Source organism: Ochotona princeps, chromosome 11 (assembly GCF_030435755.1).
Source record: "Ochotona princeps isolate mOchPri1 chromosome 11, mOchPri1.hap1, whole genome shotgun sequence".
Classification (NCBI taxonomy): domain Eukaryota; kingdom Metazoa; phylum Chordata; class Mammalia; order Lagomorpha; family Ochotonidae; genus Ochotona; species Ochotona princeps.
Window position 1 is genome coordinate 48,500,176 of NC_080842.1, and position 26,782 is coordinate 48,526,957.

The following is a 26,782-nucleotide window of genomic DNA, read 5'->3' on the forward strand; positions in this document are numbered from 1 at the left end:
CCTCTTCTCTGGGATGAGCTTTTATTCCAGCAGTTGCTGAGAAGCTCTCCTTTTTAATATCTCAACTGTGTGTGCAGACATTCCTACCCTTAAGTGAAAAGATCTAATTTAAGGCAAATTCATTACAACAGTGAATTTTTACATAAGTTTTATTTGGTTTATTTGAAAGGCAACATGTCAGGTGTGCGTGGAAGCAGGCAAGATTTCCCTGTCCATGGATTGACTCCCCAAATGGCCTCAATGGTTGGGGTCAGGCCAGGCCAGAGCCTAGAGAACCAGGAACTCCATCCAGGTCTCCCGCTTGGGCGGCACGTTCCCAAACTTGGACCGTGTCCTGCTGCCTTCCCAGGTGCGTCAGCAGGAAACTGGATTGGAAGTGGAGCAGCCCAGGCTAGAAGATGCTCTCGAATTGGATGCCTGCATCTTCGGGGTGGCTTAGCTCACTGCAACATAGCACCAGCCCTGCAAAGTGCTTATTCCTGTTCACTTAGGTTGACATCCAAGTTTGAGCGCCTGGTGACTGCGGGTGGCTGCCAAGGAAACCCTGTTAAGAGAGACCCTGCTCACATAGGGCACATGCCCTTCTGATTAACGGCACCTCTGGGCACTTGGCGTACTCACTTGTGACGTGGTAGCCAGGCCCCCGGAGCCCTGATGTGGCATGTCTGTGCTGTGTGTGAGTGCTCCCCCAACCCTGAACACGGGCAGGCTCACCCCTCCAGAGAATCAGATGAGCCAGCGGAGTGGTGATCCATCATCCCCAGCCAGGTCCTGATCCACTGTGGCCACGATACTTCAGGCTTGGGTCACGCTTGAGCAGTGTCCGTGAGCCAGGCCATGTCCTGGCCAGTGGGTCCTTGAGGTCCACAGGACAGGCCTGGCTTCCAGAAGCCTCTATTAGACCAAGCTGCCTATGGAGCAGCTGCTGAGTACAAAGGATGATGGGCTCAGGAGTGGGCTGAGCTACCTTTCCCTGGGAGCGGGGTCCAGCCGTGACTTGAACTTGACTGAACTGCTTGCACCCTCCGTTGGTGCCACGTGAATGAGGAGATTCCTCCTGCCACCCCTGGGTGTATACGGTGTGACCTTGGGCACTTGAACTCTGCTCTCCAAACCTCTGGAGTTTCCCATGAAGAAGGCAGCAGCCCAGCACCTGCCCGGTGGGATGATGGTGAGAACATGCAGCCTTGGGGACATCTGTCGGCTACACATGTCAGTGCTCCCTCTGCTGCTGTCCCCGCCGCGTCCTGGATCTGACTGCTCAGTACGCTCTCAGCATACGGCCGTGCCGGGTCTCTGCTGGCTGGGACACGTGGACCGGGCAGCTCACACACTAGACTGGTGAATGCGAAGCGAAGACCGAAGATCCTGGCCGTCACCATGTCGGCTCGGGCTTCTCTGCTTGCCTCTTTGGGGGTCGTCCCACAGTGGTGGGCCCCTGAGTGGACACCACGGTGGGTTTCCTCCAGGGCACACACCCGCTCCTGAGCCAACCCCAGCACTGGGTCAGGCACTGACAGTCACACTGCTCTTGGGGAGTTAAGCAGTTGGCATATGCATGAGTCACCGTGGACCAGGCACCGTGGTATGCTTTGTGGACAGAGGTGACCCAAGGAGAAGCCACTCTCCAGTAACACAGCACCTAGTACTGGAAGGGCAGGCGGGCAAGGGGGTGGGTAGCACGGCCTAGGCTTCGGTCACACAGCAACGCTCAGTGCCTGGCATGCCCTAAGGGCATTGTGGCATCAACTCTTAAGAAAACCAAGGTCTTTGCAGAAAGCCTGTGATACTGCCAGTCTGGCTGGGAACCGAGGGAGGAGCTGCAGTGCTGCCCGAGGGGCCAGTGTGGAAGTGTTCAGTTCCTTGTTCATTGCCTCGGTGAGGAACTCATCCCGCTGGTTCCTTGCTTCCGCTAATGGAGAGCTGGGACCAGCCAGCCAGTGCCCAGACGCCTCTCCTCCGCAGAACTCCCTGGCCGCTGGAATCGGGGAGGAGACACTTGATTGTAGTGAGCTCTGTGACTCTGTTACTGTGGGCCTCCTGGCCACGTCCACCCAGGGCGTTTTGAGTCTTAAAAAGCCTGCGGAACTCCGCAGCCCTCTGCTTCCTGGCTGTGATCAAAGCAGTCTGGTGTCAGGGCCAGCAGCACCTATATGGGTGCCTACTGCCTGAGTCCCTACTGCTCCACTTCTGATCCAGTTTGCTGTTAGTGTGCCTGGGAAAGCAGCAGACGATGGCCCAAGTACTTGGGTCCCCTGAATTCACGTGGGAGATCTGGATGAAATTCCTGATTCCTGTAGCCTTGGCTGTTGTGACCATTTGAGGAGTGAGCCAGCAGCAGATCTCTCTCTCTCTCTCTCTCTCTCTCTCTAACTTTGCCTTATCTAAATCAGTCAGTAGATATTTGAAAAACACATGATAAGATTGCATATTTTGAGCTTTTCCTGCATTCTAAAGTGTGTGCTGCCAGAGCAGAGGGCTGGTGGTTATAACCCTGCCTGGCCACACGGGGGCAGCACCTAACAGTGTGCGCTTGTTCTGTGCATTCCGCTGCTCACTGCTTTTTGGCTGCAGGGAATGGCGGGAAGGTTGGTAGATTAGAAAGTGGAACAACTACAGGACTGCACAAAAAAAATAATTTCAATAAATTCGTCATCGCATTGTAGCGCAGGCGCCCGTCCTCTTGTTAACACAACAAAGCAGTATTCATAATAGACTGTGGTGGGCTGAAGTGCTTTGCACTTCACCCTTGCTTTGGAGTGAGCTCATTTAAATTGAAAGCCATGTGTTCTTGCACTCCACAGACAAAAACGCAGCCAACGCTTCCTCTTGTTAATTAGTTCTTTTGTGTATTTTACAGGCTGTAGGGTTTCCCAGCAGCGGATAGAGACAGCGGGAAATATGTCTGTGACTCTGGTTGTGAGAGTTTGTAAGGGTGTGTCAGAAGATGTTCCATGTAGAGGTTAAACTTCCGCTGTGGGTGCCCACGTCCTTAGGTTCACCTCCATTCCAGCTTCCTGCTGATGCCCACCCTGGGAGGCAGCAGGTGGTGGCTGCACACGTGGGAGAGTCTAGCAGCAATCCAGGCCGCCTGCTTGGACCTGGCATGGTCCTGGCTGTTGTGGACATGTGAGGTGTAAACCGGCCAATGTCCTCTCCTTAGCTCTGCCTTTTGACTGAAATAAGAATACGAACAACAAACTAACCACCCCGCAGTCATGCTGGGGTCTTGGGGTTCACTGTGCCAGTAGTGGCTTCTGCCGACCTGAAGCCCTGTTCCCGCTTGGATCCCCATTTCCATGCTAGAGACGGACCACCGGCAGGTTGGCTGGGTGGTCATAGTCCCTGGTGAGAGGAACAGTTCCTGGCGGTCTGCTAAAATGGGCTCTTTGTCCCCTGGGTGGCTGCGCTGTCCATCTGTACAGCACCATGGCCGTGTGCTCACTCACTCAACACATGCTCCCGCGAGTTTGCAGATGCTGCGTTCTCTGCCTGTGCTGTTGTGTTCTTGTTCATAAACGTCCTGTGAGTGGTGGTCACTAGCAACACTCCCACTAATAGTTGAGGGGAAGCGGCTCCAGGCCTTGGCCAGGGTCTTCCCGAGGGTCCCCAGAGTCCCCTACTGTCCATACTCCTGAGCCATCTGTAGTCTTAAACACTTCTCGATGCCACCCATTCATTCTGGAACCTTCCTTGTGGCCTGGCCCCACTTGTCACTGTCCCTCCAGTAAAATCTCAGAGGCAGTCACAGAGCGATGGAGAGGCCGGCAGCGCTGGCTGGAGCGCTGGCACCAGCACTTGGCAGCTTGTTGTACTTTTCCTGATTTACCTGGCTTACAATGGGTACAGCATCTGCCATCAATGAAGGGTTGAGGTGAGGATTCAGTGAGCCCCTACCCCGTGGGCAAGGCCTTGTTGTTGGCTGTGTCCTGGGACATGGCCAAGCCATGGCTACTTGCTCTTGTTGAAGTCACTCGGACATGTGGCTGGAAGCTGGAGGGCGAGCTGCTTGCCCAGGTTAGCGGGCTAGACTGTGCCACTGTTGTTCTGCTTACCAGGCCTGTGTGTGGTCCCAGCGTGAGAGAGATGGGCTGCTTACAGTCTTGGCCCTGGGAATCGGGGATTTTAAAAAGTATGGAGACTGTGGGCCAGCTCACACCTGTGACCCACCTGCCATGATCCACTGGGGCCACATTGTCAAGTACAGGAGCTGAGGACCTGGCACACAGGACGGGCAGCCAGAATGACCTAGCAGAGAGTCAGCTGCCACCAGAGGCCGGCCTGTGCCCACAGCGGGAGCAGGCTAGCTGCAGTGTGCTCCTCTTGTGCCAAGGTCCTAGGGGTTCTCTGGAACTTTCCCCCAGGGAAGCAGGGACTGTCATGTCCATTAGGTTTGTGCAGAAAAGGCACCCTCGTGTGTACCGTTAGTGTGTTTAACGGGGGCGGGGGTGGTGAGCCCGGGCAGCATCTGTGCTGGGTATCTGGGTCGATTTTCCCGTGAGCACACATGATTAGCAGCTGTGGAAGAAGGTGGCGGGATGGTGCTGATGGTGGCAGTGGCTGGCGTGTGGACAGAACTGTCCATGTCGGTTGTGTTTGACTTTGAACTTCACCTGGGGAAACGTTCCGAGTTGCTCTCCGAGAGCCAGTCTGTTGGCTGATCTGGCCCTCCTGTGCTGGGAGGATGGTGGCCATGGCAAGGGACATGTGGCCAGGCAGAGGCCCAGCAGTGCTGGCAATGAGCAGCGAGGCAGGGGCCATGGGCCAGGATACCCACACGTGCACAGTAGGGTACATCTCTTTATGCATCTTTGAAATTTTACCGCGCTACGGTAAGTGTAAAAAACTGTTACTAAAGGGAAGGAAGATGAAAGAAGAACTCTAAGAGGGGGAATGAGGGCGTCTGGCGCCAGTGGATGGAAACGCAGCAACGTCTTGGAGCTCGCAGGTGTCTGCTGCTTGCACGCCGGCTGCAGGCATCTTGGCAGCCACTGCTGGTCCTGCAGACCATGGGGCCCGAGACCTGTGTGTCGCGATAACACGTCCTCTCACCACCACCATTTTCTTCCTTTTCTGGGTATCGGAGGAGCATTTTGCCCCATTCTCTGAGAAGCAAGTACCGAATATTTGTTTCCTCCTGGCCTTCTTTTTTTAGGCACTTAACAATAACACATCTCAGAGGGTTATATTTTTTACTGGAGAAAAAAAAAAAAAACACAGGAAGCAAACAAAACCAAAACCACTAATACCGAGTAAGCAATGGGAGGTTAGGAGCATGGTGCCTGTGAGCCATACACGTTTCCTTCTGACCGTCACTTAGAAGACCTGAACACACGTACGTAAGCATCCAGAAGAAGATTCTCCCTGCCTCTAAAAAATATAAGACTAATGTGTTTTTATTGGAAAGGCAGAGTTACAGAGAGGGATCTCCCATCTGCTGATTCAGTCCCCAAATGGCTACAATGGCCAGAACCAGATTAGTGCAAACACAAGAGCCAGGCGCTTCCTCCAGGTCTCGCATGTGGACTTGGGCCAGCCTCTGCTGTGTTCTCAGACTATTAGCAAGGAGCTGGATCCAAAATGGAGTAGCTAGGACTTGGACCAGCCCCCATAAGATATACCAGCACTGAAGGTGGAGGCTTAACGTGCTATGCCATGGCACTGGCCCTGTCCCTGCTCCCCCATCCCTTTTAAGGGACAAAAAAAAGTTGCAATTAAATTTAACATCCAAGAGGATTTCTTGACTGTGGGATGGTTGAAGGTGGCAGAGCAGTGGCCCACGCAATCCATGCACGCTTTCCTTGCCCAGGCAGTGTGGCCTAAGCCGATGTGGACATGCCGCGGGGCCAGCGAGTGACTCAGGCCCTCTGGTTTGCCTTGCAGTGTTTCGCCGTGCGCTCCCTGGGGTGGGTGGAGATGGCCGAGGAGGACCTCGCACCTGGGAAGAGCAGCGTGGCCGTCAACAACTGCATCCGACAGCTCTCCTACTGCAAGAATGACATCCGTGACACAGTTGGCATCTGGGGAGAGGTGAGTCCCACCAGGAGCTCACCCGCAGAAGGTGGGGTCACATCCCTCCATGGCTCCAGGAACCCAGTGTTCCGTGCGGTGCTCTGTGCCTGCTGTCTGTTCCCAGTGGAGGCCAGGCCCTGCGAGGAGGAATTTCTCAGGGACAAATGGCAGGCTCACTGAATCATCAAGAATGCATGCATAAGCGGTACTCATGCAGAGCCCCCTCTAAAGTGCGTGCAGAATTGGGCAGGCCGACCTCGAAGCGGCTTTCCGGGGAGGAGCCCTGGACTCTGGGAGTCTGGATGGAATGTGATTGTGTCACTCTCACACACGTGGTAGTCTGTTCCAGAAACTGATGAATTAGACGTTCCTGGCACACAGCTCTTTGTTGGCACTCTGCAGATCAACACTGCGCACTCATTAGGGAGTTGACACCTGTATGTTCTCACTGTTGTGCTTATTGAAGTGTTAGTTGAGCCAATTTCAAAAAGAAAAGGTAATAAGATTTTGAACCTGTGTAACAAACACTTAGAGCAAGAGAAGCTGTGTCCCCCTGTGTTCTAATACCTGTAGCATCAGTACACTGGGGGAGCACCTGGGAGTGGCAGCCGCCGCTGTCACCCCACCCCATCCAGGGTGACAGTGTGAGTCCCAGAGTTTGCTGGGGGCTGGTCTGTGAGGGCCTCCGTTCACGTGTCCAGCTCAGAGAAGGTTCCAGGGGGAGGTAGGTGCCCATGCCTTCCCACGGTAGCTCCTGTGGGCCCTAAAACAGGACTGAGCTGCAGTGGCGTGCAGGATGTTAGATCCCGGGCCGTGTGCTCGCCAGCTCTTGTGGGTGGGAAGTGCTGGGGAAGTGGAGGTGAGATGGGGAGGACAGCCCTGGAGCAGGTGCCTGGTGGGGCCTGGCTGGAGGGAAGAGGAGCAGTCTGCTGTAGCAGTCTGGTGGACACAGAGTTAGTGACACAGCCCATTCTCCAGGAAGACAGACAGACACACACACACACACACACACACAACCCCCTCCCATGATTGTTTTGTCTTCAGGATTCACACGTCAGTCAATCATAGCAGCATGAGCTGATGGCAGCCAGGGATACTCTAAAGGACCACAAGACAAGACCTGGGACTGGCAAAGACTTGGGATTGTTTTTAGACAGGGAAGAATGCAGGTCCAAAGGGCAGCTGTTTCTGGAGGTTGATCCATGCCCCGAGCTGGTACACACACTCACACACACACACACACACACACATGCACGCACACAGACGGCAGTAAGGAGGGAGGTGTGCTTGAGGAAGACAGCATATTTCTTGTCGCACACAGGGAAAGGACATGTACCTAATCCTGGAAAATGACACGCTCAGCCTCGTGGACCCCATGGACCGGACCGTGCTGCACTCCCAGCCCATCGTGAGCATCCGCGTGTGGGGCGTGGGCCGCGACAACGGTCGGTGAGTCCTGGGCGGTCGCAGGTGCTGTGCCTGCAGGCAGCCACTTGTAGCTTCCCCCTGACAGGCACTCCCCCAGCACCTCACTGCACTTGGCACCACATCAGCTCTGGGTGGCGAGGAGGAAAGTGTTGGCACACCTGTTTCTCTGCCTTGTAGACCCTGCCAGCTACCGAGCTTCTGGCTTTCCCACCTCACCTCTTCCTGGTTTCTCTTTCCTGCCTTCCAGTTCTGCCTCTTGCTTCTTGGTTCAGCCAAGTCCCTAAGCCCTACCAATGGGCTAGACCTCTTTTTTTCTCTTTGTGCAGTTTTGTGCCATCCAGTTCTGTCTCTGCCTTTTCACACCCACTCCTGCCAGGGTTTGTTCCCAAGTGGGGTTGCTTGCTTTTCATGTCAAACCCTCGGTTGTGAAGTGATGGCCAGAAATTTCTGGGGCTTGGGGGTCACTACACTTTTTCTTTAAAAACAAACAAAATTGGAGCTCTACTGCACATCAGCTCCATGCAAGGAAGTAGTGCCTGCTGTGTGTGCTGTGAATGTTTTGTGCTCCAGGCTGACCAAAAGGGAAGCCCTTCCGATGCACAGGCCCCTGGCCCAGTAGTAAGGCAGCAATGAGCACAGACACCCTATTTGCAGGGCTCTGTTCAATACAATGGATGTCTGGGTTATGGTCCACCTGTGTGCATTGCCAAGGTATCAGAGGTGCTCCCAGCCCTGAGAGCGGGGCTACAAGGTGAGGTACTGCTCCGCTGAAGAGGGACTCGAACTTTGCCAAAGCAGGTGCGTGCAGAGAGCAGATGACAGAGGTTTGGCTTGGTGCCTGCTTCCCCAGCCTGGCCAGCTGGGTCATACTGTAGGAGGCTCTGACTTGGTTCATCTCAGCCTTGCTGTACCAAGGCTGGGCATCCGTGGTGTTTCTTGTGTGCTATTGTCTTCTGCCTCAGCTCCAAGCCCTAAGCCAGGAAGGAGGGAATGTAACTGTGCATCAGGAGCAGGCAGTCATGCTGAAGCAGCTGTGAGGAATGGCTTGCGAGGTAGAGAAGTGGGCTGCGGCGGCTGACAGGCTAAGCCTTGCCGAGAGCGCGGTGCAGCTTAGAGCATGCTGTGCAGGCCTGGGAGGTGACAGCCAGGCTTTGCTTGTGGGGAAAGGAGTGCAGAGATTATGCATACGCACCTGCTGTTCACTGCTCGGCAGCTGCCCGCGCGTGAACGGATTGCTTTTACAAGGAAGAGTCTAGCAGAGTGTGGTCGTTCTTAAAGTCGTTTCTAAAAATGTTTAGCCTCAGTCAAAGCCCCTGGGTGCAACATGCTTTGTCCTTTCCTGGCACCTGGTCCCCCAGTTTGTTTCCAAGGCAGAAGCCTTTTCAATTCCGTACATGCACCTCTATGGTCTTGTGTTCACACATGTATACCTCAATGGGGTTGTGTGTTCTTAAAGTATATAGACTTAACTTTGATGGGCGGGTATGTTCTTATAAGCACACACATGTACACTTTGTGGGCTTCTGTGTTGTCATAATACATATGTGCACACCTCAATGGGCTTGTACACTCTTAGAGTACCTATGTGTGCATCTCAGCAGGCCTGTGTATTCATGTACACCTCAGCACACTTCTGTAGTGATAGTAAATGTACACCTCGGTGGCCTTACAGTACACATGTGTATATCCCTGAGAGCTTGTGTGCTTACAGTCAGCAGTGTACAACCGATGGACTTGTGTGTCTTACAGTACACACGTATATATCCCTGAGAGCTTGTGTGCTTACAGTCAGTAGTGTACAACCGATGGACTTGTGTTTACAGTACACACGTATATATCCCTGAGAGCTTGTGTGCTTACAGTCAGCAGTGTACAATCGATGGACTTGTGTGTCTTACAGTACACACGTATATATCCCTGAGAGCTTGTGTGCTTACAGTCAGCAGTGTACAATCGATGGACTTGTGTGTCTTACAGTACACACGTATATATCCCTGAGAGCTTGTGTGCTTACAGTCAGCAGTGTACAACCGATGGACTTGTGTGTCTTACAGTACACACGTATATATCCCTGAGAGCTTGTGTGCTTACAGTCAGTAGTGTACAACCGATGGACTTGTGTTTACAGTACACACGTATATATCCCTGAGAGCTTGTGTGCTTACAGTCAGCAGTGTACAATCGATGGACTTGTGTGTCTTACAGTACACACGTATATATCCCTGAGAGCTTGTGTGCTTACAGTCAGTAGTGTACAATCTGATGGACTTGTATGTCTTACAGTACACACGTGCACGCCTTGATAGGCTTCTGTGCAGGTAGGTTGTTGCTGGGTTTCATTGACAAGGCATTTAGTCCACTCCAGCTTGTTACAATGAGGCAGCCAAGCTGCTTGTCTTGGGGGAAATGATTCAAGCTCCAGTTGATGAACTCAAACTGGTGCCTCAGTTTCTCTCGCCTATGAAGTGGGGAACACAAGGACCACAGCATAGTGTATGTGTGTCCGTATGTGTGTGTTTGGGCGTGTCCATGTGTGTGTGTCTGTGCGTGTCCGTATTCCCGTGTGTGTCTGTGTGTGTTGGGGGAGGTAACTGGCAGAGCCGCGGGAACATAGGCAATGCAGAATCTACACGATCTCTGAGCAGCTTAGCAGGTGGGGCTCATTAGGTGGCTCCCCTGAGGACAGCAGGACCAGGGGAGAAGTCAGAGCTTGGGCAGGCGGCGGGTAGCGGGGAGAGGGCTCCAGGGATAGTGCTTGTCCCCAGGGTCTGGAGGACACCAGGACTAGGGGAGCTTGGACAGGCAGGGAGTTGGGGTGAGAGAGGGCTCCAGGGCTAGTGTGTGTCCCCAGGGTCTGGAGGAAGGGAACGTGTTGCAAACGCTAAGGAGTTCACTGAGAGCAGAAAAGACCCAACCGTCCTCTGCCCCCAGTGCATTCATTCATACTGCGTTGGTTATAGTTTGGAAATGTGGGCCTGGTTACTCATGTTTAAGTCAGTTGCTCAGTGTTAGCAGCTTGGTATGACTTAGAAATATGCCCAGGGTTGCACCCTGGCAGCCAGGCCTCTGCAAGGTCACGGCCATTGAACTGGAACAGCAGTGAATAGTCCTTGGGTTGGCGCGAGGCTCTGCGCCTCCCCCATTAGCCCTCTACATTTGCCTTCAGAGTTCTGCTTGTTTTTTTCCACTTTCCCTTCCTTTTGATTCTTTTTTCCCCCAGTAGCAATTTACAAGCACAAATTCAATTTGTAAAGCTGCAAAGGAAAGGGCTTTTCACTTTGCATGAATAAAACATAAAAGTGTTTCATGTAGCCTGGAAAAACAAGCCCATTCCCCCGCCCCATTCTTTCTTGTAGCTTCCCTTGCTGCTGAGAAAATGCACTGTCTTGGGGGATTCCTTGATGTGGTTAAGATGGGTAAGGGAAGTGTGTAAGCCAAACTTGAAGGACACACATCTGTTCCCAGAATCCAGAGTGCCTCGTGAAGTCGCCGGGTGACGGAATCCACACGGGTTAGGGATGTAGCAGTATCTTAGAGCTAGACAGTGGTTTTGATGTACTCTGGTGCAGTTTTTGGTGGGGTGAGGTCACAGTGAGGGAAGGATGCACCCCCACCCCACAGAGCCCCAAGGTTGAGCTAGGAAAAACCTCTTGTTGTCCACAGCCTCTCCGATGTGGGACTACTGTGGGGCCGGTCTCCTGTATGAGTGAACTGGAGTGTTGTCACCTCCTTGGGACCCACATGGCCTGGCTGCTGTAGCACCTGGGGTGGGGGGCACAGCTAGTGAAAGGGGTCCTCTGGATATTGTCCTTCCAATCAGGTGTAGCCTTGGGGAGCCTCCCTTGGGGCTGGTCTAGCCCTGCTCTGTGCCTGAAGGATGCATGTACCCATAGCTCTGGCATTTTGCCCTCAGTGCCCAGGGCAGGTGACCGGAGTATCTATCCACTCTTCCTGTGTCTGTGGGCCTGCCAGAGTGGGTCAGAAGGGTCCTCACTGTTCTGTTTGCGGGGCCCCTGCTGTACGCCCTGGGAGTGTATTGCAGAAGAAGAAGAAGCCATCAAGCATGGTGTCTTTTATCCATCTATCTGAAAATTGAGAGATCGAGGGAGAGACAGAGAGAAAGATAGCTTTCATCCACTGGTTTACTCCCCAAATGGCCACAAGGGCCAGGACTGGGCCGAGTTGAAGCCAGGAGTCAGGAGCTCCCATCTGGGTCTTGCACATAAGTATCAGGGTCCCAGGAACTGGAGTCGTCTTCTAAGGAACATTAGTAGGGAGCTGCACCGGAAGTAGAGCCGTGGGACTTGAATTGGCACCCAGAGTAGGATACCGGCATCACCCATGCTGGCTTTACCTCTGTGCCACTAGAAGCCCCCAAATGTAATTTTTAAAAAATATTTATTTATTTTTATTGCAAAGTCAGATATACAGAGAGGAGGAGAGACAGAGAGGAAGATCCTCCATCCAATGATTCATTTCCCAAGTGACTGCAGCAGCCAGAGCTGCTGATCCAAAGCCAGGAGCCTGGAGCCTCCTCCACGTCTCCACACGGGTGCAGGGTTCCAAGGCTTTGGGCCGTCCTCGACTGCCTTCCCAGGCCACAAGCAAGGAGCTAGATGGCAAGCTGGACTGCCAGGAATAGAACCGGCACCGATATGGGATCCTGGCATGTGTAAGGTGAGGACTTTAGCCACTTTGCCACCACACCGGGCCCCAGATGTAGTTTCTAAACAGGAAAGTCCTGTGAGGGACTGGTGTCTTCCCTTGTGGTAGATACAGGCCTGTCTGCTGGCTGGGGAGGAATATCGAGAGCCCTGTGTCCATTGGCTGACAGGTGGTAGAGTCTGAGGAGGGGGGATGGGTGTGCTAGAGGGTCTCCCACCTTGTGAAGCAGGCCTTTCTAGGAAGGCTGCATGTCTGCGCCATGGAGGATCTCCCAGGTGAGACGCTCGCATACTGTCCCTGAGAGCGAGCGGCGAAGGCACTGGGGGCTGGGGAGAGCCTCACCTCGCAGGAACACCTCTGCAGTGAGCCCTGGGTCCTGCAGGCAGCCTCGGTCCTGCCTGCCCTTGGGGGAAACACACCTGCAGGAAGCCCACCACTCTGGTTTGCCAGTTCATTAATTCAGATTAAGAGCTGTTTTTGTTTATTAAGAAACATGTGCATTGCTTTGGGTAAGTAACTGTATTATATAAACCCATTGGGTCTGGTGTAAGGAAGATAAAATTCCTTCCTAATCAACAGCAGCCCAGTAGCAGCTTTTGTACTCAAGTGTTTTTAAAAGGTTTTTGGTTTTGTTTTTTTTTAAGATGTATATATCCATTCAAAAGGCAGAACTATAGAGAGAAATGATAAGAATCTTCCATCTGTTTATTCACTCCCCGAATGTCTTGGCTGAAGCCACGAGCACAGGAACTCCATCAGGTTCTCCCACAAAGATAGTAGGGTCCCATGTACCTAGGCCGTCATCATCCGCTGCCTTCCCAGGCACCTGAGCAAAAGCTGGATCAGAAGCAGAGCTACTGAGACTCACAGGTGCCACCTTAGCCCGCTGCGCCACCATGTCAAGAACACTACCATATTGGAGTTAATGCTTGCCCTGTAATGTTGCTCATGCCAACAGTTTGTAGAGCAAGGCATCTCCTCCCAGAAGGTATCTTATATATCTCTATTCTGGTTTTTCATATTTTTAAACTATTTATTCTCTTGGTGGGGGGGATGATAGAGAAAGAGACAGAGATCTTCCATTTGTCAGTTCCTTCCCCAAATGCCTACAACAGCCAGGGCTGGGCTGGGCCAGAACTCAGAGCCCGAAACTCAATTCCTGCGTTCTAAACTCCAACCTAGGCACCCACCCCACTGTGGGCTGCGAGTGTCCCAAGCAGCGTCACTATGCTGCATCCAACACCCTTCTCTTCTGGGTTTGTGAACATCCTCTATAACATCTCTGTATGTGATTAGCCATTGTCTTGGGCTGGATTGCTGTCTCGGCAAGTTTAATCTGAAGGATGTTCCTGGTGAGCGTGTGCTTCATGTTAGGTTCTTCTAGGATGTTCCCAACTGATGTTTTCCACCATGACTGGTTTCAAGTTGTTTTCACAGTCTCCTGCCCTACCTGCTGTTCTTTTCTTCCTCCCAATGCAATTTTTTGTTTTTAATTTCTTCTGGAGACACTGCTGGATTTGAGCCTAGAGGTTGGGAGTCCTGTGTACTGTAAGGGCTAATTATTGAACATATGCAAAACTTTTTAAAAGGCAATTTACTAACCAGTGCGCTTCAGTCTGATTATGTAAGCATAAGTGAGATGAAGGCAGGCAGAAGAGTGAGCTTTGTGATGTACCAGGAGTAGCCTGGAGGTGGTTTGGCCTGTGCAAACAAGAAGCTTCTGTTATCTCTGGCAAGGGCTAACAAGATGGGCTGAGTAACCTTGGGCCAGCTGTGTGGACAGGCATCCATTAGATGCGCTGGGCACCTGCTAGGCAGCGGAGGGCAGCCAGAATCTGGCCCTGGCATGGTGCCCTGAGGGTTCTGGCTTCCTCATGAAGAAAATCAGAGATCCTGTGAGTGAATTGTAAGCAAATGCTGACCAGCTATGTTCCCAAGGCTGGACTTTGTGTGACCCATGAACTAAGAACTCTTCTTTTTTTTATACGGTTCCTAAAAGTTTTGCTTTTTTTTTTTTTTTTTTTTTTTGACAGAGGCCTTCTGTCTACTGATTCATTTTCTGAATGGCTGTTGCAGCCCCAGCCGAGATGACCCAGAGGTGGCAGAAATTCAAGTGCTTGAGCCATTAGCGTCTGCTTCCCCAAGTGCATGATCATGGCACTGGATTGGAAGCGGAGTAGCCAGGACTCAAACGGGCTTAATCCTCTGCAACACAATTGGTGTTTATGTTTTTGAAGGTTGTTAAAAGAACATGGGAGGGGCTAGCACTGTTCACCATGTTGTAGGCCACAACCCGTAACGCCAGCATTCCACATGGATGCCAGTTTGAATCCCCACTACTGCACTCCAGTCCAGCTCCCTGCTAATATGTCTGATAAAGCAGCAAAAGATGGCCCAAGTATTTGGTCCCCCACAAACACACAGGAGACCAGGAAGTAACTACAAACACCTGGCTTGGACCTAGGCCAGCCCCAGCTATAATAGCCATCTGGGGAGTGAACCAGTGGATAGATCTTCTGTCTCTCCTCCTCTCTACCTTTCAAATAAATAAGTGTAAGAAACAGTCATTAAAGAAATAGAAGTAGCGAACTTGAACTGTGGTTATGCAACAAGGTGGAGGAATCCACCATGGTGGGAGGGTTTGGGGAGGGGTGGGGAGAATCCCAGTACCTATGAAACTGTGTCACATAATACAATGTAATTAATGAATTTAAAATAAAATTAAAAAAAAAAAAAAAAGAAATAGAAGTAGCTTGGAGCTGGTGCAGTGCTTGGTAACTAAATCCTCATCTTGCATGTGCCAGCATCCTATGTGGGCACCTGTTCATGTCCTGGCTGCTCCACTTCTCACCCAGCTTCCTGCTTGTGACCTGGGAAAGTCAGTTAAGAATGAGCCAAAGCCTTGGGACCCTGCACTTGCATGGGGAACCCAGCAGAGGCTCCTGGCTCCTAACTTTGGATCGGCTCAGCTCTAGCTGTTGTGGCCTCTTGGGGAATAAACCAGCTATTTCTTTCTCTCTGTAAATCTACCCTTCCAATGAAAATAAATAAATTAAAAAAAAAAAAAAGAATTGTTCGTTGATTTGAAAGGCAGAGTTCCACAGAGAGAGCAGGAGAGATGGAGAGATCTTCTACCCCCCAAATGCCCACAGCAGTGCAGGCTATGCCAGGTTGAAACTGGGAGTCAGGAGCTCCATTCGATCTCCCATGTGAGTGGCAGGGTTGTAAGCACTTGGACCATGCTCAGCTGCCTTCCCAGCCTCATTAGCTGGGAGGTGGAGCAGATAGGACTCAAACCAGCACCTGGCACTCACTGAAGTTGCTGGGGTGGCTGGTTGTACCACGGTGCTTGCCTGACAGAAGGCTTTTGAGGGCCAGAGCGTGACTGTTCTCTGTATGGCTCCATCACCCTGCAAATGACATAGCAGCACTCACACCAAGGACGCTGCTCGTGGCAGCTGGTTAAACGGTCAACGACGAAGGGCATTGCTGTTGCAGGTGGCGGAGATTGTGAAGCAATGGCCCTCTTAATTTCAGAACTAATCCGCAAGTTCTCTCTAGTTTGGCCTGGCCACTGCTGCCTTTCCCTTAGCTGGGGTCTGTAAATGCCAAGACATAGTATCCCGATGGTGGCAGGCAGCAGCAGAGTCCCTGAGCCAGACAGTCATGAAAGATTGATGACACCCCGGATCTGCTGATGGAAGTTTAATCTGGGGGCATGTGCTGTCTGGCCTTCGGCAACAGTGCTCAGTGCCGTAATTCTCTCACTCCACTGCTCTGTTCTCTTTGCCTCTGGAGTTTATTTCTTTTTCTGAAAGACACAGGAGGAGCAGAGGCATTGGGGTTCACACAGCTGCTTTGCTAGCCTGTGCTGGGCTTGGGTCTCCCCTCTCTGGGAGTAGGGGAAGCCTGCCATGCTTCCCTCACCCTGGGAGAACCTTTCAGGAAAGACATCCCTAAGCAAGGGTCCATAGCAGGTCTCCTCTGGCCAATGTGTGAGAGCATGTTCAGACGGTCCAGGAGGGTCTGTCCCCGTGGGTGAGCTGATGAACACAGCTGTTTCTTCTGAGAGATGGGTCATGCATTTTAGCACGTCTGGCTCAGTGTGCAGCTCCGAGTTTGTCAGAAGCATGTTCCACCACAGCAGCCAGTGAGGCGTGGGGGCTTGAGGCTGCTATGGCTGCAGAGAGCAAGGACTCCAGATGACACTCCCAGAGCGGCTTCCATCTGAGTCCTGCGCCACAAGAGAACGGGTCCTTCAGGGTGCCACAGGAGGGAGATTGGCCATATGTGGCTACAGAGCTTCTCTCTGCATCAGCCCTAGAAGTACCGTAAGCTCCTTCAAACACGTGGAACTTTCCAAGAGAAAGAAGGAAGAAAGGTCGTAGTAGTGGAGAAATACCCTGACGGTGCAGGTGAACACAGATAAGTGTGTGAAAGCAAGAAAAAAAAGGGAGGGGCATGCAACTGCAATAACCAAATCCTACCTCGGTGAGTGGCAGGTCATGGATGTCCAGGAAATCAGGATTGTCAGACGCCTCCTGTCATTGCTAATGATAGTTCCTAGATACACACATAATCGCCTGAGGTTTTTGCCTTCCTGATCTAAGACACAATTGATTAGTCTTTGGAGAAACAGAACCTCAAGGTCAGGCTGAATTCAAGGGATGCCGCCATTTACAATCGGGTCAGGTTTTTGAGGCCTGTGATAGGTCAGGCGAGGGAAGCCCACCTCTTGGAGTTTGCTTTTGGGCCTTCCTTGCACCCAGCTTAGCAGACACTCAGCAGAGGTCTGCTTCCCTCCATCTGCATTGGGGCACCGCTGGGGTGGTTGAAAGGTAGGAGTGCTTCCATCAAGGTATCAAGCATGGTTCCCAGTCACACTATACTCATTGACCTGGTGATAATTCCTTGGCATGTTGTGCTCGGTCAGCTGTCATGTACTACCCCCCTCCAGTATTAGAAGGTTAACATGGGAGATAAACATGATTCCACTTTTGCCTTAAAATATGGAAAGAGTATCCTAAGACTTCCTGCTACTCTCATAGCACAGGCCAGTGGGAGGCTGCCCTCCTCCCATCCACTGGCCTCTTTCCCTAGACAAGAGGACAGGAGGGTCATGTTCTCCGTCCCCCTCACTATAGCCCCCAGGCTCTGGGCACAGGCATGATATTCCACCTGGAGAGTGGCATGTTAGGCTGTTCCCCAAAGAGGACCTGGGGGAATGATGTGAAGAAAGAAAAGGCTGGTGCCAGGATCCAGGAACTCCATCTTGGTCTTCCACATGGGCGGCAAGGAGAAAAGCACTTGAGCCATCTCTGCTGCCTCTCTGGCACATTAGCAGGAAGCTAATTTGAAAGCCGAGTAGCCTGCAGTGACAGCATCCCTATATGAGTGTTGGTTCGAGTTCCAAGTGCTCCACTTCTGATCCAGCTCCTGATAATGGCCTGGGAAAAGCAGTGGAGGATGGCCAAGCACTTGGACCTCTCCATTGGGTGTGGAAAATTCCGTTGAGGGTCCTCTTTCCTGGCCTTTGCCTGGCCTGGCTGTGGCTGTTGGAGCTATCTAGGAAGGGAACTAGCATCTTAGGTGGGGGTTGAGGGGAGGGAGGTGGCATTTGGTCTAGTGGTAGAAATGTTGGCTGGAGCATCATCCACATCATATCACAGTGCCTGAGTTGGAATTGCAGCTCTACTCTTGATTCCAGCTTCCTTCTCATACACATTCTGGGAGGCAAGACGTGGTGGCTCAAGTCATTGGGTCCCTGTCCCCCATATGGAAGACCTGAATTGAGTTCCTGGCTCCCAGCTTCAACCCCCTGGCCATTAGGTAAACCAGTAGATGGGAGTGTTTGTCTCTCTTTCTCTCCCACATTCTCCTCCCTCCCTAGCCCCTTCTAAAACAAATACAGAATTTTGAAAATCTCCAGAGTCAGTATTTACTGATCAGTTCAGACTACATCCATGACTTTCTGCCTAAATGAAAGAATCATGGTGTTCCAGAAACTACCTGGGCCCTGATGGTATTTGCTCACCAGATTCTTTTTCTCCACCCTGGGAATTCTCTTAGATGAGCAGTGGTGACTGAAAGCATTATTTCTAATGGATGATGTGAAATTTCTTCATGTATTTCCCCTTCAAAATTTGCCCAAAGGAAATGTTGTGATTTATCTCCCTATAGTTTCCAGCTTAAGAGTCACTTTGTCTTTTTTATTGACATAAAAGAAGCCATTGAAGACATTTATTAAGAAAGATAAAACCTAAATACTATTCACTAAATTAAGTCAAAGGTTGAAAAATGAGAGAAAACCATTTTTAAAATAAAAGGTCATATTTAAGTATCTGTACTCCTTAAACAAAGGCGCTTCTGTAGAAGAATAGGATGGGTGTGTATGTTAGGTCTTCCAACCTTGGCTCACTTGGAATGTTGACCTTGTTCAACATCCCCCAGGAGTGTTTGAACCATGACATGAGCTCCTGCATACTCATGTAAGCCACTGCTATTGTCATTGTCTCGTGGACTGCAGAGGAAATTGGGGGACCAGAGGCCCAGGAGATGATGGGAATTACTCAGTATCCCACAGCCAGAGGTGCCAGCCCTAAATCTCTTCCCTAAATCAGTACTCCTGCCAGTGCCAACCCTTTGATGTGTGTGAATCTTCCACTCTGGTGAGTTTGAATTTACAATTCACTGTCTAAAGGCACCATTCCTTTTCGGACCCCCACATATCAAAACTTCTCCCTGGATCTATGCCTAAGATAGCAGTCATGCCAACTACCAGTGTATGCTGTTGGACCCCTGCTCTGTTCTAGTTGTAGCTGGCCTCAAGCTCACAGGATCCCACCGCCGTGAGACCAGTGGCTTAGCACTGCCTGCAAGCAACAGAAAATGACCTGGGCGGTCCTGAGCAGAGGACCAACTGGCACAGGGACAGCCAAACCTTGGCAGTGGACCATGGCTGAACCGGCAGTATCAGGATGCACTTCTGTCTTTAAACTCTCTTCTTGGCTTCCTTCTTGTCTCTGCTTCTTGGTTCCTACATTAGTCAGAAGAGGGCCAGGTGGCTTTCTTTCCCCACAGGTACATATGAATATAAAAGTGTGTACAGTCTCTCAATTCCAAATTCCTGAGTGGAGCCACTCTTCCCCCCAGCATTGGACAGGTATCTACCTGTTCTGTCTACCCTCCACATGAGACTCTGAGACAGAGCCAACGAGGGCCCTTGTTGCCACGTGGGCTGAAGCGGAGTGATGCCTCCCAGCAAAAGGTGTCAGATTGGACCAGCCAGTGCTGTGTAGTCTAGAGCTCATTTCAAGACCTGAAGAAGGTCAGCCAGTCATCACGGGAATGCCAGCCGCCACCTGGCTAGGCAGCTGTGCTTCTGTTTGTTTCATATTTTTCTTGTAGTCTGCAAAATCGTTTTAAGAGACAGGTTTTTTAATGTGCCTTTGACAGATAAGAAGGAACCTAAAAGGGAATTATACATTGATGCAACATTTTACAGATCCACTACAATGATTTTTTTTTTTGCTGGTGAAAATTAGAATATTCCATAATCAGAAGTTTATGGTTTAGTGGTTAGGAGGCCTTTGAGGAAAGTGATATGGGAAAACTTCCAGATAATGCGTATGAAGCATCACCGGGAGTAAAATAACCAAGTGATCCCAGGTAGTTAAAAGGACTAATTTGGTCCAATCGCTACTCAATGTCAATAAAAATTTTCCTTGAGGTAAGCAATTTAGCTCTCTTGTGGGAAGTTCCTTCAACTTCTAAGATGGTTCACAGATGGAAATTACTGATTTTGTCTTCTGAATGATTCAGAAGCCTTTAAATATACATTTTCTATTCAGTTAATGAATCATGAGTTCATTGAATTTATCCCCGCTGCAATCAGAGTCGTCCAAGTGGACTTTGGGCTATGAGCCTTTGAGCAGTTGCTGCTCTGCAGTGGGTCGATCCTTATACAGCACTCCTCTCACCATAGCTAGCTAAAAGTGGGATTGCTTCCTGTTAGAAGTGCTTGCCACCTTACTGTGTTCCTAAGGAGAAGATGTAAAGCTTACCTGGTGCATGTGGAGTCCCGTCTTTTCTCAGAGAGTTTCAGATGCATGGGAAAAGCAGAATCTGTGATTGCGCCACTCCTGGGCTCCCTCTCAGAGTTTCCAATGCATTGTTCTACCCAGGGCCCAAGAAGCTGTCTCTGATTGGTTCCCCAGGATTGTCCCTTCCATGTGGAACCTGCTAGGGAAGCTGCTACTATACACATTTTCTTTCTTACAAGGGGGAAGTATGGAGTTAGCATTGGAGTATAGTGAGTACGGCTGCTGTTTGTTACGTCAGCATTCCATGTGGATGCTGGTTCATGTCCTGGATGTTCTACTTCCAATCCAGCTCCCTACTGTTGGCCTGGGAAAAGCAGTGGAAGATGACCCAAGTGCTTGGACCCCGCCTACCCATGTGGAAGACGTGAAAGAAGCTCCTGGCTCCAGGCTTCAGCTTAGCCCAGTACTGGCCATTGCAGCCATCTGTGGAGTAAAACAGCAGATGAAAGATCTCAGTCAGTCTCTCTCTCTCTTGTTCTCTCTCTCTCTCCTCTCTTCTCTCCTTCCCTCTCTCTTTCTGTCTCTGTCTCTTTCTTCCCATTTGTAACTTTCAAAATAAATAAGTCTTTTAAAAGGGGGCTCTATAATAACACAGAGAAGGATTTATCATTATAATGATGAAGAATAAAATTTAGAACCCCTTTAAGACCCTAGGAAAAGGGCTAGAATATCACCATTTTAGTAAGAAGTTTTGAACGTTTTTTTTTTTTCTTGAAAAGGACCCATGAAGTTATCTTAAGGTTTTGATCCCATCATATATAGGTCAACCCTTGTTAGTTGATTCATATAGCTCACTAACATATATTAAAGGAAGAGAGAATTAGCACAGAGACAGTTTTAGAGGTTAGGTCATCTCTAAAGTGCCAGAAATAAGGGCATATGGGCATATCTTCTCTGAGTATGTGAACCTCACACATGAACTTTGTGTGTCATATTGGGTGAGCTCAGTGGAGCATTTAGGCAGATGAAAATTCGAGTGGATCTTGGCTTGCCTGTTAAGTGATCAGCTTGTCATGTGTGGTGGAGAATGAAACAGGTTCCACTTAGCGGTGTCATCACGTGGAGAGCTCACTTGTTCTCCTTGAGCCTGTTTTCATCAGTTGAGAAGGATGTTAACAAGCCCTTGTTTAATAGAGCTAATGGGTTGTTACAATGACATGACAGGCATTAGAAATGCTCTTAAGATACAAAATGCCATGTAAACATTAGTAATTAGTAATGGCTACATACAGCTAACAGAGTACGCTGGTAGTTCACATTGACAGGGTGACTAAAAGGCTATTCTACTGGGTCAGGAGTCCACAAGCTCTACAAAAGGCATCATGGGTCAGCCTCTCTGTGCCCTAACTGTCCGACGTTGTCATGGTCAGGCAGCTGCCACCATGGACAACTAAGGGATCAGCCTCTCTGTGCCCTAACTGTCCGATGTTGTCATGGTCAGGCAGCTGCCACCATGGACAACTAAGGGATCAGCCTCTCTCTGCCCTAACTGTCCAACGTTGTCATGGTCAGGCAGTTGCCATCATGAACAAGAAAGGGATCCAAGGTACAGCCTGGCCATGCACCAGAACTGATCCAGACAACACTGCCCTTTGCAGTTAGGGACTGCTGAGTGTGAAAACAAAACAGCTACTAGCCCTTGTCACTGTAAGGGTTCCACCCTACACTGCACCAGTCAGCATCCTCACCCACCCTCGGGGTTGCCAGGTTCTGCGCCTTTGTGTTTCAACATTCCGTACATGCAGGTGATAGCTCACGGTGGGTGAACTTGGCACTTGGCCTCCTCGGTACTGAACATCGTTCACGTGCTTGTGAAAACTCTCTTCTTTGGTAAACTGTTTACATGTTTCTGCCCATTTAAGAAATTGAGTTATTTTCTTATGACTATGGGCTTTATTCCTAAGTGCCCTGAACTACAAACAGTGTGAATACCCACTGACTGGCCAATAGGTCAGCTGTGCTGCATCCAGAATTCTCCACCTTGGAGAAATAACGAGTGATGCACTCAGCAGCTGCACCAGTGAGAGCGGGATGATGTAGAAAGCTGCCTACTGTGTGATTCTGTGCACTGTAACGACATTCTAGAAAAGAGCAGAACAAAAGACAGAAGCCAGGCTGCAGCTGGCGAAGGAAGACTTTTTTTTTTTAAGAATTCCTCTTGGCTTCACTCTTCCAGTCCCTATCCTCTTACCCTTGCCCCTATCTTCTCAGCCATGGGTTCAGTTTCCATGGGATCTTTGGCTCCAGGATGCTTTGCCAGTTGGAAGTATAGACGTTGCCAGACGGGGCCCTCAGTTTTCATTCCTGGGCTGGGTTGGGGACAGCCTGGCTCTCTCTTCACCCTTAGGCCTGCACTGTCCCTGCTCTTACCCCATGATCTGTTTTCCGGAGAGCAAGCCAGGGGCCTGGCAGGCATGGTCCTGCCAGGACTTAGAGTCATGGAGGTTAGTGCCCTATGCCAACCCCTCTCCTCCTGGCAGGTGGACATATGGAAGCTGCTGAGTGTGGGGTGTGGTAAGGCGGGTCTCTTTGTAGTCCACCGAGTGCCAGGGAGTTGCCTGCAGTCTCTTGGTCTAGTGGGAGGTTTCACCTGCTGAATATTGCACAAAGAAAATGAGCTCCGGACATGCCTGGGGCTTGGAAACCTTCCATTTACAAAGATTTCTACTGTACACATGTATTATAAATAGCCTCTGCCTTTTATAGGGCAGGACAGGCAAACCCCAGGCTACGGGCTGGGAAGATGTCTTTTGTTGGCAGTGATAGTGGTAGTGGTAGTGGTAGTGGTAGTGGTAGAGCTGAGTTGGAGATGCTGTGGTCAAATCTGCAGATGTTTGAGCAGTGAAGGGGTAACTTCCTGATGTGACTACAGGCAGAGCTGGACCTTACTAGTCCTGTAGGGCACTAGTAAGGTGATGGGCTCTCTTTTGTAAACACACATCACTGATTTCTGCAAGTACAGTCACTGGAAAACAGCTGGAGCCAGAATTCCTGGTCCACAGCTCCCTTCTCTTTTCGTTGTCTGTGTTTGTTGTAGATCCATACTTGAATTCCTTTTCTGCTGTTGCTTTGTCTTTCCCATCATGGTTTCTATCATTTGCATTCAGATTCTTGCTGTTCTTATTAGAATTTTTTAATAAGAATTTTGACCTGGAAGGCCCTGCCCAGAAAACAGCTTTGATAAGCCCCAGACCTTGCGTTTATTTGCAAGAGCTTGAAAGGCAGGGACAAGGGCAAAACTTTGCCAAAACATCTGACCTGCTCTGTTGGTCATTGTTAGGGTCCTTTGTGACCCAAGACCTGTGTGCTCCTGGCCAGTGGTTGCACATGCAAATGTGTGCCATTGGGCTGTGAACACACAAATGGCTAAGGCGTGGCTACTTCAAGGAGTTCAGAGCGTAGTGCAGGACACAAAAAGAACCATACTCTTCCTTGGTCCCAGGTCTTTGGCTGGCAGCAAGTTTCCTGAAGGTACAGGCCATAGGACACTGCCTCCAAGGCCTGTGGTCAGTGTAGGAAGAGTGCCCCAAAGCCCTGGGACCATGTCCTTGAGTGTTCACAGTGACCATGTGCAGGATGGTTGAGGAGCCTGTGACGCGGGTGGGCCTTGATACTTCCGGTGATGGTGAAGCGAGTCACAGTGGTAGGTGCCGAGAGCACTTGGAGCTTTCCCTCTCCTAAATTCAGGGAGAGTTTGAAGTAGCTTCTGGAGCTGCTTTTATCTCTGAGGCAATCGGAGGAGCTTTGAGAATGTTGTCGAAGAACAATTCAGTTCCTACTTGTATGTCTCCTGGTAGCGTGCTCTCTGGGAGCACAGAACAACTCTTTGTTCTGTAATGAGTTAACAGTGCGAACACTGTTACGACAACCCCATGCCTTTTCTTCTTTAGTGTTTATACTCATCTAAGCAAACAAATCGAAATTGGATTATGGCTTTGGCGCATTGTAGCAGGTATAATCCAGTTTAAATGCAGGTCTGAAGGAGATAAAATTGATTCTGTGCCACTTGTGGACACTATGGGTTATTGGTATGCTGGTTAAATTTTCAATTAGGTTTGTGTAAGGAGCAAGACATGCATAGTTGAGGGTTTTTTCTCTGCCTTAATTTATTATGTAAATAAACAGTAGTATTTCATTCCAATTAGGAAGTACAATGACAAAAAAATTGGTTATCTGCTTTCATGTTTTTATAAAGCGTGTCAGGCTGTTAAGATGAGTAATAATCTTGAGGAACATTTTATTTTAAACATGAGAAAACACTCTTAAAATATTCAGGTACCACAATAGCAGAGAATGAGCTATCCTATGTATAGAAGTTCATGTCCACTGGATCCCATGTTTCTAATGCTCGCCCTCATGTACAAACCCCTTTCGTGTGTCTGTTCTCCCTGCCCAGAGCTGTAAACTGAGGGCTGATCTGAGGTCAGTCCTTCGTGGGAACAGGTGCTTCAGGACCTGCTGAGGGCTGCGGAAGCTCAACAGGAGGGCCAGAGAACCCAGAGGCAGGGGTGATGGGCCCTGGGCAAGGAGGGAGGACCTCACAGGACCTGGACCTTGATTCCTAAGGCAGTGTTTGCAAACTGCACTTTAAAATCTATAAGCGTGATCTGCTGATTCCTTGGTCAATTTTAAAATGCCTATCTAAAAAGTCTTACTAAATGTCATCATTAGTGAATGTATTAAGAGCTGATTATATGTCAGGACAGTGCTAACTGCTGCGAACAGAGCAAGGATCGGAGAAGATAGCAAGCAGCCTACACCTGCTCCCTTGAGTTTGAAGGTTGCTGGAAGAACTCGCAGAATTCACGATCGTGATCACACCACGATCATGGCTTAGTCCAGGGAAAGGAAATAGAGTAACATCAGCCAGGGAAGAAAGCACCCAGTAAGGGCAGAGCTTGAGAAATTCTAGGCTGAAGCTGTCAGTTGTCCACTGCCCAGGGATCTTGGACAGCAGGACTTTGCCAGGATTGCTGTGTGAGGGTAAATGTGGAGTGTTGCCAACCAGGGAAGCTCATCTGGGTCTTGATGAATTTTTATTGAGGTTCCATCCAGCAGCCTTGACTGCCCTAACCCAGTAGCTAACCTGAATCGCTAGCTCCTCCAAAAGTGGAGCTGAGTCTGCAGGACCCCAAACTCCCTTGCCATTATTAGCCCATCCAAGAGCTCCAGGCAAGCAGAAACGCTCCTAACACGGTGCACCAACCCCGGGTTTGTGATTTACCTCCCCAAAGCTAAGAGCAAGAATCAGATCCCCTCTTGGCCTTGATCAAAGTGGTCGCTGTTCAGCAAAAGACCCAGCCTCAACTTAAGGGTATAAAGCTCACCAAAAGGAAAGCAAGTGAATACTGAACAGATGATTGCCCAAATACATAACAGCACCACCACTATCCCCCACCAGACATGGCCAGGACGGGGACCGCGTGAGGGAGGGAGCTGCCAGTTGGGGAGACTGTCTGCCGGAGTCAGCGCTGGACTGGGTGCTGAGGGATGAGAGGGCTGAGCAATGTGTCAGGGGGAGGGGCGCTTGATGCAAAAGCCGTGATGCAGGGAGTAGCTAGGAGTTTTCTGGAAGAAGGCAGGGCGAAGCAGAGAGGAAGAAGGAATGTAGTACCACACTGCCTAAAGACAGAAGCCATGGCCACCTCCTACATGGCCTTGGAGGCTCTGGACGGCACTGTGGACTTTGTCTCTAGCGCACTGAGTGGCCACTCCTCAGTACTGAAGCAGGAGTCTGGGTGCTCTTACTGGGGATTTATTTTTACAGAGGCACCCGTGGCTGCTGTAAGACTAGCCTACTGGGGATAAAGGGAGGCAGGGCTATAAATGACTCGTGTAACCATTCAGTATGAGATGATGGCATCTAGGACAAAGTAGGCACAGAGTGGGACAGCAGGGCACATGCTGAGCAAGCAGCAGGTGGTGGCATTGGCAGGGCTTGTCAAGGTTGCCTTCCCCCCAACCAACCAACAGCTGTCACACTATGCTGCCAGCATGGGCATCTGGAAGCCCCATGCTATCAACAGAGAGCTGGGTAACCAATCTCGTTAGCATTGAGTTTGAAGGGAGGAGAAGCAGCCTTTCAACAGGTGACAGGTGCAGTCCTGTGAAATCAGCTCATGTCCCCAGGCCTGGGGATATCTGTTCTGACAGCCAAACCCCAGGCCACAGACCACCCCGCCTCCAGCGCCATTTCCAGCTTGTTCCAAGCAGTTGTGGGTGCCAGAGGAGTCCCCTGTGATTGCAGGGTCCCTAAGCTTTGTTTGTAACTAACTCCTGAGAATCAGATACGCCTTGAGTTCAAGCACGTCCTCCCTAGAAGGAACCACCATTAGCAGAAAACCTGATCTGACATTATTGGCACCAGTGTTGAAGCCTTGAGCAGGTGTTGGATCCTGTTTTAGAACATGAACTTTGAAAGTAGTTGCCCGGATGCCTGTAAAATGTTTTTGCCAAACATAGACAAGATAGCTCCTCCATGTCATACCCCTTTTATTTTTCTGTGCATTTTCTAGATTCTGTTCTTTTCTCTGTAAGAAGGAGTGTGTGGGACTTTGAAGGTAGTGGAAAATGTG

At 50.3% G+C, this 26,782-nt stretch overlaps 1 protein-coding gene across 4 annotated transcripts in view; it reads left to right on the forward strand.

The window, feature by feature from the left end:
* The window catches only part of APBB2 (amyloid beta precursor protein binding family B member 2), a 272,222-nt gene that overhangs the window by 218,199 nt on the left and 27,241 nt on the right, over nucleotides 1–26,782 (forward strand). For all 4 annotated transcript variants that reach the window (XM_058670169.1, XM_058670172.1, XM_058670170.1 and 1 more), the window contains 2 exons: nucleotides 5,884–6,030; nucleotides 7,334–7,461. In XM_058670169.1, coding sequence (XP_058526152.1) covers nucleotides 5,884–6,030; nucleotides 7,334–7,461 — 275 coding nt within the window. The remainder of the gene's footprint in view (nucleotides 1–5,883; nucleotides 6,031–7,333; nucleotides 7,462–26,782) is intronic.